The sequence below is a fragment of the Mastomys coucha genome, unplaced genomic scaffold (genome assembly GCF_008632895.1).
Source record: "Mastomys coucha isolate ucsf_1 unplaced genomic scaffold, UCSF_Mcou_1 pScaffold16, whole genome shotgun sequence".
Classification (NCBI taxonomy): domain Eukaryota; kingdom Metazoa; phylum Chordata; class Mammalia; order Rodentia; family Muridae; genus Mastomys; species Mastomys coucha.
This window is the reverse complement of record NW_022196898.1, coordinates 85,750,814-85,766,734: the sequence shown is the minus strand read 5'-3', so window position 1 is coordinate 85,766,734 and position 15,921 is coordinate 85,750,814. Positions and strand designations below refer to the sequence as shown.

Below are 15,921 nucleotides of genomic sequence, written 5' to 3'. Positions count from 1 at the left end.
CTCTGTGTAGCCCTGGCTGTCCTGGAACTCACTCTGTAGAACTTGAACTCAGAAATCTGCCTGCTTCTGTCTCCCAAGTGCTGGGATTAAAGGCATGTGCCATAACTGCCCGGCTGAAGTATACATTTCCAAATGGTATTTGCTGAGAAAGACTATTTTGAATTTGGCTTGTTAACGAATTCAAAATCAACCTTCATTTTGGGTTAGCACTGTTTCTAGACACAATTGATCACCAGTGTACTGGGCAGCCTGAAAGAAGATGATAAGATGTTCAACTTAAACACAAATGCAGAAAGTATTTTTATTATGTTAAAATGTTGCACTGGTGAGCAGCAATTATTTATGTGGAGGGTTCAGAAAACCATGATGACAATTTGCCTTGTTCATGATTACAGCCAAGATTACGCACATTCCTTCTGGTCGTTTCTAAAGTCTAAAAGGCAGTTAGCTTGTAAATCCCATCTGTTTCTATCCAGTCACAGGAAAGAGTGCAGGATGGACTGTGTTCTCTTCAGAATTTACATCTTTAGAACAGTTCGAATGCTGTGAGAAAGAGCAATAAGAATAAAATTTGAAATATGAACTAAAAAAAGTTAAGATTTATTTATTCTGTGTGTGCGTGTTTGTATGCACCCTGGCATGCCTGTGGAGGTCAGTTCTCTTCTGTCATGTGGACCTAGGGATCAAACTCAGGTCATCAGGCTTGGCAGTAGGCACCACCTCTGATCCACCTCATGGGCCCTGAATGGTGAACTTTTAAGACCATGGACACATTCTGTAACATGCAGGTGAATTGGAAACTCACCTTTTTCCTGAGTGCATCAGATCAAAGGCTTTGTTAATTTGGTCGAAGGACAGATTGCCAGTCACAAATTCGTCAACTTTTATCTTCTTGGACATATATTCAGACACCAGCTTTGGGACACTCTCTACACTTTTCCATCCTAAAAGAAATCACATTCTTTTGGAGAACGTATGCAACAAGTTTCTGCCGTATGCTTAGTCATGTTCCCTTCTTGGTGATGCGGAGGCAGTTAAAGGGGAAGGAGACATTCTAAAACTGGTGTGAAGTGAAGAAAGAATCAGATACATCCTTAGTTGTGAAAAAGTAAACGTTTTAGATTTATTGTTCTTTTCCTATAGTAGGGTTACTAAATGCTGGGACTGATGGACCAGGCCTGAAAAGGCAGCTACACTGGAGGCCAAGGCAGGAAGGATTCTTATTCTTATTCTTATTCTCATTCTCCCTCCCTCTCCCTCTCCCTCTCCCTTTCCCTCTCCCTCTCTCTCTCTCTCTCTCTCTCTCTCTCTCTCTCACACACACACACACACACACACACACACACACACACACACACACACTGCAGTATTCTGCTGGAGACACTTGCCTAGTGACTATGCAACTCTAGCTTCAATGGTCCTTTCAAATCCAGCTACTGGAACACAGTGCCCCCTCGAGCATGTGCTGGTTAAGCAGTCCAGGACACTATTTAATGTCTCCCCAGTACCAGCAGTCAACACTGGCTGATTCTGAAAGCCTCTTCAAGTCTCCCATGAAACAATAATTCATGATACAATAACAATACATGTCATGATCTGTGTTAATATAAGAAAATGAGACTGGCTTTTAAATTATGCCAATGGAAACAGGGTAGAGAAAAGTTTACATAGCCACTGAGTTACCTCCAAAGGCAGTGCCTTTCCATGTGCGCCCTGTCACCAGCTGGAATGGACGAGTGGAGATTTCTTCACCTGAAGCAGCCACGCCAACGACCACACTGACACCCCAGCCTTTGTGGGCCGCCTCAAGGGCTGATCTCTGCATGCATAGAGATAAGAGGCAGTCACAGGAGTTCACGGCCTGCACTGGGAATGCTCTCTTCCCTAGAAACCCTTGTAGAGGAGGGCAACACAGTCTTAAAGAAATGGTAACAGATGCCCAAACTTAATGTTTAGTAATTTTATTTTCTTGAGTAATTATATTTACAAATTAACCTATTAACAGAAATTGAGCAAATCTAAAGCTTTTATTTGCTTTCTACTTTAATTTTATATCCTATGTCCACAATACAAATGAGTGACTCTCTCATGGGTTATAAAAATCAGCTACAAATAGACTTAAACGTCAGACCTGAGACTTTCAAACTACCAGAAGAAATATAAGGGAAATAGACATTGAATGGGGAGACATTTTTGGTGAAAGCAGAAATAAACAGATGGGGGCACAGCAAACAAAAGAGCTCTGCACAGCAGAGGGAAACAGTGGGGCAGAGCACAGGCATCTCGGGGCTGATACCCAGATTTTACAAAAAACTCCTAAAAACCTAACAACAAAAAGCCAAATAGCCTGGGCAAGGGATAGAAAACAATATTTCTCAAAAACAGACACAGCAAACAGATAAATGGAAAACTAATTCAACGTCACTAATTCAAGGCACAACGTACCAACTCATTCCACTAAGAACGACAGCTGTCAGAAAGGAACTTTCTAGAATTCTCCATGAAAGGAGATGTAGTTGCAGCTGTCTGAGCTGCCCACCCCTCTGGCCTCAGCACGCTCATTAGCTACAGAAAATGACTGACTTTTGGGGAGGGAAGAGGGGGCATCAAACCCAGTGCCATCTAGGAAGAATCACAAAAGGCCAGCAGAGAATCGAAATGAAGGAGAAGGTTCAAACAGACTTCTCAAGCTTCTGATCTCAACAGAAGGGATTTTATGACAGGGGAGGGAACAGGCAAGTATGGATGGTGCAGGTGGGATTCACACCAGGGATGGATGATGGTTTCTGGAAGAGGAGGAAAGACAGAGAGAAAGGAGAGATAGAAATGTACACCAGCTCTTAGTAACCTTGGAGAAGGCCCAAAAGAAGACAGCTCTGCAAGAGTGTGACAATGTAAGGCCAAGGTGGTAAGAAAGGGGCTGGTGAGAGTGTGGTCTCCCCTGCCTGGGCCCTGGGATGCAAATGTGTCCTCATCAGACAGAATGGGAAATTGAGTCTGTGTGCATGAGAGCATGACCCTAGTCATGGCGAACACAGCAGTCCTAGAACAGGCTGAGCTGCAATGGAGTAGAGAGGTTCAAGAGGCGATTCTACAAGTTCATCATGACAATCAAATATGGTTGGAAGGAGACCAAACACCAGGACTGGCGCTAGGGGATGCTGTTAGGTTAGAAGAGCCATGCTATTTTTACTTGATAAGCCCTTCTTTCTCATGGACACCACACACAGATTCTGAAAGCAAATACCCACTCTTCACAAGCAAGTCACATCATCACCTCCCATCCGAGTCACACTGTCAGGGTGTCGGATGCAAAGGTGAGCTAAATGAAGACATGCCAATATACCACACAACATGGGATACCACCCACAGTGCCCCCTCATCAAGTTTAAGCTAACCTTCCTAAGAATAACTTTACTCCCCATAAACTCTCCTTGCTGAAAAAACTCCTTCCTGAGGAGAAGAGAGCAATCAAGTGGATCAGGTAGGCAAGGCATTCATATACATAAATAAATCTAAAGGCTTTTTCTTTAAATATTTCAGTGCAAGAAGCTGTCAGAAGGAACTGGAGGAAACTCACTAATGTTGGCTACATGCTACTAGAATCTGCATCCTTTGCTCAGGAGACCATGTTAGGATGTGTGTACATATCCAGTTTCAAAGCTCATGCTCTTCACACTAAATTTTTCATTTCAGTAAGCATGTACTCAAAGACAAAAACATTTTTTAAATCCATCTTTCCTTGAGCCCCTCTTCTGTAATTTCCCATTCAAATAGTCCAAGTAGTTCAAGGAGCTATTTCCATCTCCTGTTTTCCTTAGAATCAATTCCTATCAAAACTGTTCCTTCAGAACAAAACCTTTGTGAGGAAACTGCACTTCAGAAAAGAATCCGAAGCCCAGAAAGAACATAGATAGCACACATACTCACCATGACCTTCACGTTGCCGATACACTCAAAGGAGTAGTCCACTCCCCCATCTGTCATCTCAATGAGGACTTCCTGGATGGATTTACTGAAATCCTGGGGGTTAATACATTCAGAGGCTCCAAATTCTTTAGCCTTTGCAAATTTATCTTTATTGATGTCGACACCAATGATCCGGGATGCACCAGCCACTTTACAGCCCATGATCACCGCCAGTCCAACTCCTCCCAGGCCAAAGACGGCACAGGTAGAACCAGGCTCCACCTATCATCAAAGACAGCGTCAGCTGCCAGCTAACAGTCACAGGCTCACAAGGCCGGCCATGGTGTGCCAGCAATGTCTCACTGAACTGAGTGAGGGCAGAAGCTGAAGCCAGGGCCAGTCTCTTACCTTGGCAGTGTTCACAGCAGCCCCATAGCCAGTTGAAATGCCACAGCCGAGGAGGCAGACTTTATCCAAAGGAGCCGAAGGATCAATTTTAGCCACAGAGATGTCAGCCACAACTGTGTACTCGGAAAATGTGCTAGTTCCCATGAAGTGAAAAATAGACTTTCCTTTGCAGGTAAATCTGCTAGTCCCATCTGGCATTAATCCTTTCCCCTGAGTGACTCTAGAGAAGAAAAAGGAAAGGAAAATGGAAGGGTAGACTCATTTCCCTAACTCTATAGAAAAAAAAATCAGTTTAAAAAAAAAAATGACTAGCAGGTACTCAGAAAACTATATTAAGACAAAAAACTTCGAAAGCAGTGGTTCTCAACCGTCCTAATGCTGCAACCCTTTCATCCATTTTTTCATGTTGTGGTGACCCCCAACCATAAGATTGTTTTCATTGCCTCTCCACTGTTTGAGACAGGGTCTTTGTGCTACTGCGCTAGTCAGGCCGGCTGAGCTGAGCTTCTGGATTGGTGGCTCCTCTTCCCATTTCCCTAGGGGTGTGCTGAGATCACACCCTTGTGCCTCTGCTGCGGCCTCTGCTGTGGTTTCTGGGGAATCTGAATTTCCCCAACTGAGCCACCTCTCAGTCAGAACGTTCATCCTTTCTAATAAACACAATATCCAAGTTTACACTCAGATGAACACTCTAAAGTATATACATGAATAAATAGACAAACGAGAAGACAGTTCTCTACACTGCTGTAGGAGTATAATGTCTGGGCGCAGGATCTATCCAGGACGTAGGTATACACGCACACATTCACTGGGCTGCACATTTACAATTTGTGTACCATGAGTACTGTAGTGGTGTATGTTCTACTGCAATAAAAAAGGCACGAGCAAGATCTAAGTGGCCTCAAAGGGTCCTCAAGTGGCCTGCCACACCTTATGACAACTACCCTTTCTGTGTCAGGGGGTTTGTTATTTCCTATAGGCGCCACACCAACCTTATGAGGTAACTTTTATTACTCTGATTTAATGGGCAATGAAATAGCTCATAAAAAGAACATTTCACCTTTAAAAATACATCTTTCTTTGCAAATTTAGCTGTTACAGAAAGAGAATGTATTCAAAAAAATATGACTCCCTCTTCTGCCCCCTCTTCTTTGGCTCTTTGAACAAGTTTGTTCATAGTCTGGGCTGGCTGCAAATCTGGGACCTCCTTGCCTCCATTTCCCAAGTGTTGAGATTACAAGAATGGGCACCATGCCTGGTAACAAGCTGTGTTTTATATCTTGATGGCTGGTGACACTAGCAAACTGAGATTTCTGAGCTTGATTTTCTCATCCCTGGAAAGACAGAGCTTAGTAACACTGATAGCAAAGCCTCTTTAAAGACAGATTTAGGTAACTCCTGGAAAATGTGCTGCATAAATCATTATACAAGTACTTGTTGAGTATGTGTATAGTGTTCGTGTATGGGTGTTTTGCATGTATGTATGTATGTATGTATGTATGTATACCAGGCATGTGCTTGGTGTCCTGAAAGGGGGAGTCAGCTCCCCTGGAACTGGAGTTATGGACGGTTGAGAGTTACCATCTGGCTGTTAGGAATCAAACCTAGGTCCTATGGAAGAGCAGCTTGCCCAAGTGCTTTTCCTCACTGAGCCATCTCTCTAGCACCAGGAGATCTCTTATTATAAGAATAAAGAAGGCTGGCAGATGGCTCAGCATTTAAAAGCAATTACCATTGCAAGCATGAAGACCTGAGTTCAAAGCGCAGAACCCGAGTAACACCAGGCAGGACTTTATTAGCCTGTAACCCTAGTGCTGAGGGCAAGGAGGAATGGAGCCAGGCGGACCCAGGGGCTTGCTTGCCAGCACAGCTGAAATGGAGAGCTTTGGTCTAAGTAAGAGATGGAATCTCAAAGGTATGGGCTGCAGAGGTTGTGTAACCATTTCCTTCTGCAGGAAGGTACACAACTCAAAAAGCACCAGGAAATCCCTGAAACTGGCCAGATACCCTAGGCCCCTCCCTGCCAGAGTAAGCAATAAAAGCCAAGGGTCCCCCTGAGACAAGGGAGCCAAGCTGCAAAGAAGACTCTCAGCCCAGAGCCCGGAAGAAGCAGAAGTCAGCTGAGCTGTCTGGAGGGGGCATAGAGTCCCTTGGGAAGGACACTAACTTGTTGAGCTGCCTGCAGATGCAGGGAACCATGGAGTTGTGGCCTGGCCTAGCTGCCTTGAGAGGCATGTGTCATGGGTTCTTCAGGTTAAGAGTCTATGGCTCGAGAGCTGGAGAGATGGCTCAGTGGTTAAGAGCACTGACTGCTCTTTCAGAGGTCCTGAGTTCAATTCCCAGCAACCACATGGTGGCTCACGACCATCTGTAATGAGATCTGGTGCCCTCTTCTGGTGTGTCTGAAGACAGCAACAGTGTGCTCACATACATAAAGTTAATAAATAAATCTTTAAAAAAAAAAAAAAAAGAAGAAGAGTCCATGGCTCCTGAGGCACACTGTGCCTTCTAGTTCCCAAGAGACTCTCCCTCAGGCAGTGAAGCATCCAGGTCACTCTGTGTTTCTCTGTACGCTCCCTAGATAGTCGACTGGTCTTAGGTATTAATCCTGTATCCTCTGTGTAGCCTGCAAACTTCATTATATCCTGGCAACTACAGCTGTTATTGATCCTGGCAATTGCCACTATATTCTGTTTTTGAAAAGGCATCAAAAGCCTGACTGCTTTCAATAAAATTGCTGTGGACCCTCCAACTGGCCTGATTTAATTTCTCCAAGCCGTACCAGGTGACCTTGGCCCAGTGCGGCTGGCTTTGAGTAGTTCTGCTCCCCTCACCCACACCCCTGTGAGTGAGCCCAATAAAGCGCAGCTGCTTCGCCACGTTGGAGTCTAGTGGCATCTCTGCTCGGTCTGCTGTGGGCTCTCTGTCTGGGATGACATGTGTTGAGTCCCTCCCGGAAGAGTTTTGTCACACAACATGGGAAGTAGGGGCTCGGGAGAGATGAGCTGCTGTGGCTTCTGCTTGTATTACAGACATGGGCATATATACTTAGCACACATATGCACATTAGATTTTTTAAAAAAAAACTATATATATTAAAAAAGTATAAAAAGATACTGACCTTATTTTCTGGCAAAGATTTGTTTTAGGATTCAGACAGAACTTGCATTCTCCACACTGTGGGATGTAGAGTGGGATGACCGTGTCACCTGAGAATCGGATGTGGAGTTATTATCCTGAATGGAGCAGCTGGGCTTAAGTCAGTGGTTCTCAACCTGGAGGTGGAGACCCCTCTGTGGGTCAGATGACCCGCTTACAGGAATTGCACAGCAATTATTTACATTATGAAAAATTAGTTACAAAGTACCAAAGAAATAATTTCATGGTTGGGGTAACCATAACATCAGATCTGGTTTAAAGGGTCACAGCATTAGGAAGGTTGAGACCCACTGCTCTAAGTGAACGTAGCAGAATTCTACTCTCGTCAGCTGACACAAGTCTAGAAAGAAACAACCTCAAGGCTTAGAAACAGAGCACGGTTCAGAAACTGACCAGCCATGCACATAAAGGTACCTTTCAAAGTTTTTGATCTAAACAAAACTCAAAATGATGGGGAATGATGGAGTGTTTCCAAACTACCGACTCACTGACGCATCCCTGGAACGGCTTGCTAACTTGCTAAAACTGGTTTGGGTAATATATTTAAAACAGTTTCAAATGAAAAGCAGCCTGCAAAATCAGAGTTAAAATCAAATTTTAACCGAAGTTAAAAACACTTGTTCTTCTAGGATGGGGAGTGAGTTCATAAACAGTTTTATAGTTGTAATGTCCCTACTCATAAACACGGCCAAACCATCACACAGTGGCTTACGTGCTTCCTTACCTGCCTTCAGCTTAGTAACCCCTTCACCAACACTTTCCACAATCCCAGCACCTTCGTGTCCCAAGATCACTGGGAAACATCCCTCGGGATCAGCTCCGCTCAGGGTATAGGCGTCGGTGTGGCAGACGGCAGTGGCAATGATCTACCAGGACGTCAGGAGGAAAAGCATTGAAGTGCACACACAGCTAGAGTACAAGTCGGGTACACGGCACTACTTCACACGATACTGCAGAGCTGTAGATACGGTTCTTTTATAGTTTTACTTCTCCAAAAACTAGCATGCTTACAACCCATGGCATCTTTAGACCAGGTGGACTTCCTGGTAGTGATCATAGACAAGGAGGTGTGGCACAGATCTCTTCCTTTTTGTTGCATGTGAACAAGTAGAGGTATAGCCAGTGGCTTCCCCAGTGCTATGTCTCAGCTGTAGAGAGGACTGGAACAGCTGGGGCCATCTCACTGCTGGCGTCCTAACTTGGGGAATGTGATGCCTACAAAGACATTGTTTCTGGGAGATGCCTGTCTGTCTGGCCTCTGCCAAAACTCAGAGCTTTTAGTGAAACGGAGTCTTTCTATTCAGATGAGCCTTTCACTGCTATCTTGGGGCTGGAAAGCTGGCTCCGTGACTGACAGTGATTATGGCTCTCACGGATGACCCAGCTTTTAGTTCATAGTGCCCACCTTAGGCAGCTCACAACTCCCTGCATCTCCTCTGGCCCCCAATGTTCCCTGGTCTCGGCCGGCTCCTGCATGCACGAGGCCTATATAGTCTCAATCAGGCACTTAAACATGTACATTAAAGAGAAAAGCAACTAAAGGCAAAACCTCGTTAGTATTTCTGCTTTCCTGCTTCTGCTCTATGTACCCATTCTTGCTGTAAGCCAGCAGGTTCCCGGGGAGAAAGCTGTTGGTGTGCCCACGCCACTCATCTTAGTAATCGAGGGCAAACTGTCTACTGGACATGAATGTAAGTACATGAAGTACTATAAGATTTCCGGTTGTTAGATCTTGGCTGAAAAGGACCTTGAAGAGCACTAGGGTTTGTGCTTCTCAATCGGATACATGGAAGCCTTGGGACAGAGCCTAGTGTGCACAGTGTGCCTGGCGTCCGGATGAAGCAAGAGAATGTGACTCTTTCCCTTCAAGGAAGCATTGTCCCGGAACGTTAAGGAACAAACACATGCAATGGTTATGGCTTTAAGGCATTAACTTTGTGTCATAAACAAGCAGAGAGCAGAGGGCAAAAACACAGTTTTACAAACATCGAGGCATCAAAGTTCTCTCTAGAACGTTGCCTTCTGCCTCTCTATAAATTCTAACCACAGTGGAGGGGAAGGGGCGGGAGTGAGGGTGGGGACAACAACAACAAATGGATCCACAGAACCCGTCCATCACGGGCAGGGCAATTTAAAGCTCTGTGTGTGTGTGTGTTGGGGGGGGGGGGGACTTCATTTGCTTACTGCTCTAATCAATCAAGAACCTCTTTCCAGTTTTTCTGAAACAAAACTGAAGACCATGTCTGTTCTTAGATTCTACTATAGCACCACCCTGTGAGTTATGGGATTAGCAGAAAGGGGAGGGCCATATAAAACCACCTTAAATCCAAACCATGAAACTTCTATTGTGGCAATCCACTAATCCGTAGGTTTGGCTTCTTAGCCTGCCTACGAGCAAATACAAAAAGATGGCGAGGCCGACTTGAGCTTGAAGGGCAGGTGTGGGGAGTGGACTACGATTCTGCTGAAGGCTTCCAATGCTTTCTCCTTGACACTGCCCTTCAGAGTTTCTCCCACAATGCCTTAGCTGGACATTACCTTAATTCGAACTTCATGTGCCTTTGGAGGGGCCACTTCTATCTCCTCTATTGAGAGAGGCTTTCCGGCCTCCCAGGCGACTGCAGCCTTACACTTGATCACCTGAAGTGGGGGAGAAAGGAGTAAAGTTTATTCTCTTAAATTAGTAATTACTTCATGTGCAGCTCAGATAATGATGAATGCTAGCTAATGTTAGTGTAGCAGGCTACGGAGAGGGTTCAGTGCATAAAGCTCCCGCTTGTGCAGGCACGAGGTCCAGAGTTCAGCTCCCTGGCACGCCTGGAGGCAGGGCCCAGGAAATTACAGGCAGTTCCATAATTTCACACTCAGATGGTAGAGATGGCATCTTCAGGGCAAGCTGGCTGGATCGACTAACTGGACTGGAGACCTCTGGGTTCAAGTGAAAGACCCTGATTCAATAGATGGTGGAGCAACTGAAGAGGACTCCTGATGTCAGCCTGACACCTCTACATGCCCACCTGTGAACGTGCATAAACACACTCACTACAAACTCAGACACACGCAAAGCTAAATAAAGAAAACTAAATCGGACAACAGTCACAGAAAAGCTTATAACCACTAAGTGAAATGGAGAACTGCTTTTAGGTTTCATATAAATAACATCATGAACAATATATAATTAAAGGACCAGATATAGTAGGCACTCAGAGGCAGAGGCAAGTGGATCTCAGTGAGCTCGAGGCCAGCTAGATCTGCACTTCAAGTTCCAGGACAGACAGGTCTACATGGAGAGATCCCATCTCAAACTTTCCACCCCAAAACCACCATTAACCACGACAACAAATACATATATATATATATATATATATATATATATATATATATATATATATATATTTAAATTGTGTATACATATATATAAAATTGAAGGGCTGAAGAGATGGCTCAGTGGTTAAGAACACCTACTGCTCTTGCCGGGGACTCCAGGTTCAGTCCTATAGATCTACACTCTCACAACTACTTATAATTCTAGTTCCAGGGGACCTGGACCTTTGGCTTCCACAGGCTCCTGCATGCATGTGGTACATATAAACACACACAGGCACACACACATACAAATTTTAAAGCATGTGGAGGGCAGAAGGAGGGGAGAAGACAGAGAAGGAGAAGGAGGAAGAGGAAAGAAAGAAAAGAAAAGATGAATATGGAATACACGTCCCAAACTGGGGTGTAGCTCAGTGGTAGAGCACGCGCCTGGAATGCACAAGGCCTTGGATTCTATTCCTAGCACAACAAAGGGCATGCCAAGCAAAGAACAAAATCCCACCTGGGGTCTGTCACTAGGTTTGGCAAGTAATTCAAGGAACCACAGGCTTAGTATTATGTGTTCTAATAATCTTTTCGTTGGGATAGCTTGTATGTCATCACTTTAGTGCAAGACTTCACAGTGGAAAGGATCCTAAGACATATCCAAACGGGGGTAAAAGTACCATAACCATCTCTTATAACTGTGCTAACTAATACATTAGCCATTTGCCATGGGTGGCTATTGAACACCAGAAAAAGGCAAGTGTGAACTGAAATCGGGCATGACGTAAAATTTTGAAAGTTTAGGAGAGTGAAAAAAACCTTAATTTAAAAATACTGATAATGTGGAAATAATATTGAGTATTAGGTTGGGTAAACATACCATTAGAATTAATTTTATGTGGTTCCTGTAAAGTTTACAATTCCATATGCAATTTATATCGTGCATCTAAAGCAATGAGCTACCAGAGAGATTACAAACTCTGTACAGACGTTCCTAACCACGGAACCAAGCCTAATGAGAAATGCTGGGTTCTGATCAGTTCACTTGACGCTTATGAAATGTGTTGACAGAATAAAGGTTGCAAGCCACTCACTGGGTTTACTGGAGATAGACTTGAAAGTCAAATGACGTGATTTGAAGAAAAAGGTACACGGTGCTGCACATAGAAAGCAAAGGCCGAAGGAAGAACCTAACTTTGCTTGGTAGATTTGCGCACGGCCCGCGCTCCGGCTCTGTTCCTACAGGCGCTCCCCGGGCAAGTTACTCCGTCCCGCGCAACCGGCGCAGGCCCTCTTCCCACCGGGCTCCGGCGGAGCAGAGCAGAAAACCAAGCAGCTCTCCAAGCGCGGGGCCGAAACAAAGCCTCCTTGCCCTCGCCACGGCTGCGCTCGCCTTCTCCGGCGGGCAGCAGCGGGCCACCCGGGCGTTCCCCTCCTCTGCTCCGGCCCTCCGCGCGCCTCCTCCATACCTGGTTCGCCATGTCCGCGAGTTCGGGATCGAGCGCTAAGGTTCACGAGTGTAGCGGAACCCGGGTCTGGGCCGGACGTGCGTGAGGGGAGGGGCTGCGCGCAGGAGGCGGGGCTTCGATGTGGGCGGAGCGTGCGTGTGGGCGGGAAGAGGTGTCCGCGCGTGAAGCGGGGCTTGGCTGGGAGGCGGGGCTAGTGCCGGAAGGGCGGGGCCTGCGCTCTGTTGCTGGAGAGTCTGTAGTTGTGGAGCTGCGAAGCTCTCTTTTTTTTTTTTTTCCGGGGCTGGCTCGACTGAGTCTGTGCAAAGCATCTCTGGGGTACTTCCTTGTCTAATATTGGTGAAGTCTTTGGACGTTAGAAGTGAGAGAAATGTCTCGTGTGGTAACACGTGTGGAGAGCACCCGTAGGACGAGCCACGCTTTCCCTGTGTCCCTGTCCGCGGTCCCCGCTCCGCTCTTCTCCCGCGCTTGCACGTGCTAGTAAGCTAATGCAGCGCCTTGTTTTGCGGGCCTGGGCCCAGGATGAGCCAACACCGCTGCCCTCAAGGGCTTTGAAGGAACACTAGAGGGAGAGGAGCCCATCCTAGGAACAGCCCGAGCTCGGATTCCTGCAGGTCACCACGGGATCCCGGGATTTCAGGGGCCATAGGGCACAGAGAGAGAAGTTTGCAGGAACGAAAGAAGAAGTTTGAAGGGAACGAAAGAGCAGAATGGGCGCCTTTTAAGAGTACACCAACTGTGTAGAGACAGAGGATACTGCATTTGCTGATGTAATCCCAAATGGTGCTTGTGTTGAAATGTACCTGCTAAAACACTGCATTTTGTCTCTTTTTCCAGGCTCATTTCCGGAGGACAGACCTTAAGGGTTGACATTCTCCACAGTATTGTTCAAAGTCTTTCCCTCACTTCACACTAACTCACACCCTGGCTTATAACTTATATGATAATTATAGGATGTTCACCAGAGTCTGTCTCCAATCAGGGTGGTTTTCCTAACTCCCAGGCTTGAAGTACCAAGCCGGTGTGTATTAGGGTGCTTAAAACTCAACTTACTTAAAACTAATCTTGTATTCATGCCTTCTAATCCTTTTAAATAGTTCCAGTCTCTGGTGATTAAACATTCAAATATACAAGCCATTTTCATTTAAACCACCACATGTGGATATTGTAAGTTATACTCCTGTAAGAAATTGAACAAATTGAGGAATTCACAATTCTTGGAGAAGTGAAGTCACACAGGGAGAGCTGCTGCCTGCAAACTAGAGACAGGAATAGAGAATCACAATTCATCACTGCAAGGAGCAGTACTAGGGCCAGAAACTGGAGTGTGATTGACCTTTGCTGTAGGTACTTTGTAGTTTAATTTGACATTTGCAAACGATAGAGGATGCAGTCATGTGGAATGGAGGGAAGTATTCTCATACTTTATGAAGTTTATTTTCATGATTTCTCAGGGAAGGAGGGAGAAAAAAATTTCCTACTGTTTCCTTTAGAGCAGTGTTTGTTAGCATGTGGGTCATGACCCTTCTGGGGGTGGAGCGATTCTCTCATGGGGATCACATATCAGGTATCCTGAATATGAGATATTTCCGTTATCGTTCTTAACAGCCAAATTATGGTTATGAGGTAGCAGTGAGGTTATTTTATGGTTGGGGTCACCACAGTATGAGGTGTATTAAAGGGATGGATGTAGCACCAGGGAGGCTGAGATCACTGCTCTAGAGAAGAAACGTAAACATTCCTGTTCTTAAGGAGGCTTGTCCTCAAAAATGATTTGACCAGAGCTTAACTCAGCATGGGTTTTCCCTGTGCTCATCCAGTGGGGGAGAAGGGAGATGGGTCAACTTCAGTCCTCTCTAGCTCTAGAATCTTATAACTTATAAGGGACTGAGAATTAAAAAAAAAAATACACTTGAGAATAACTAAAGTTTATAAGCTTACCTAAAGACTCGGATAAAGTAAAGAATTAAAAACTGCAGAATGTTTTCCCTTTTTACTCAGTAAATTATATCTGTCTTTTAATAAAAGAAATTGCAAGGCACACAGGTAGGCAAACCACACTTTGAATGAACATAGCAAGTATCGAAGCCAGACCCAGAAGATGGCAGGCGCGCTGGAATGATCAGACCGTGCCCCTTAGTTTGTCTTTTGTCGACAGCAGACTTTTCATACAATACACTCTGATTACACATGTCCCCCAGACTTGTTCAAGATCCTTCTCATCTTTCCCCCAATCTGAATCTACAGCCTTTCCTGTTAGAAAACAAGCAGGCATCTAAAGGATGATGATGATGATGATGATATAGTAAGCAAAACCTGGAACAGAACAAAACAAACGAGCAAAAAGAAGAAACAGAACCAAAGACAAAGCACAAGAAATACATATGTGCAGAAACACATGTTTATACACATAGGAGTCCCATAAAAACAACCAGAAACCCTAATATATACACAAAGGATCCATAAATTAAAAAAAAAAAAAAAGTCTGGCAAGACACGAGACAGAGAACCTCCAAAGGTTCCCTGAGTTAAGCTTCTGTTGGGCATTGACTTCTGAGCATGATGATGCCTGTACTTAATGGTGATTAGTGTTCCCAGTGAAACTGTGCTGGACTGAACTCACTTTTCATTTGTGAGCAGTTATCGATTGGAGATAACTTCTGGGTTAGGGATGGGAGCTTGTGTCTAGTTGCCCTCTCAGGGCTGGGACCCTCAGTCTCTCTCAGTTCATATGTGCTTCAGTCCTGACTTTAGAGGGCCTCATTTCTTTCATGTTGTCCATCTATTCTGGCTCTTCCAATCTTTCTACCGCCTCTTCCATGGGCTTCCCTAAGCCCTGGGGGTGGGTTTTGATGGAGACATCATTTAGAAGTGTTCCAGGTCTCCTGCTCTCTGCACCTTTTCCAGCCGTGGGTCTGTGTTTGTTCTCACCTACTCCAGGGAGAAGCTTCTGTGTTGATGGCCAAGCAAGGCACTCCTTTCTGAATATAGCACATCGTTGTTAGCAGTCACTGTGTGACTGTTTCTTCAGCAAAGAGGTCATATTTAGTTTTCCCCTAGGTACCTGTGCTATCTGGTATCAGGTTCTTGGCTACCTGAGCACTGTTATGGAGATCAACCAAAAGCTTGATTCATGGTTCCCATGGGCCTCTTTTGTGAACAACTCAACAGTGATGTTGCTCACTTCTGGTACCTCATTTGATGATGAGAGATGTCCAGTTGGGTATCTGTTTCCTCTGATATTTGGTGATTTTATTTAGCTCACCTTCATATATGTATATATTTTAGGAAGTTTTTACTGTAGTGGGTTTCCATACAACCACTCAAATGGCCCTTAGTTTTAGATATCCTTCCCTATATTTCCTCCCTTACTCCATGTGTCCTCCCACTCCCCATATAATTCTCCCATCCTTTCATCCCCCTGTCCCCATCCATCCATAACTATTCTATCTTCCCTTCCATGGGAGACCAACCCCTCCCTCCTAGTCTCTTACTTTATACCTAGCTTCTGTGGTTACATGGATTACAGTTTGCTTATTGATGACTTAGCACCTGCCAGGCTGGTAGCATATGCCTTTCATTCCAGCACTGGGGAGGCAGAAGCAGGTGGATCTCTGAGTTCAAGGCCAGCCTGATCTACAGAGTGAATTCCAGGACAGCTAGGGCTACA

The 15,921-nt window shown here is 45.1% G+C and overlaps 1 protein-coding gene across 1 annotated transcript; it reads right to left on the bottom strand.

The window, feature by feature from the left end:
- Positions 1–287: 287 nt before the first annotated feature.
- LOC116093847 (alcohol dehydrogenase class-3) lies at positions 288–12,366 on the bottom strand. Its single transcript, XM_031375647.1, has 9 exons — positions 12,255–12,366; positions 10,015–10,116; positions 8,201–8,342; positions 7,439–7,526; positions 4,318–4,537; positions 3,931–4,191; positions 1,684–1,819; positions 806–944; positions 288–543 (listed from the first exon to the last, which is right to left on the bottom strand). Exons 1-9 carry the CDS (start codon positions 12,264–12,266, stop codon positions 519–521), a joined length of 1,125 nt encoding a protein of 374 aa, XP_031231507.1. The 5' UTR covers positions 12,267–12,366; the 3' UTR covers positions 288–518.
- Between the last annotated feature and the right edge of the window lie 3,555 nt (positions 12,367–15,921).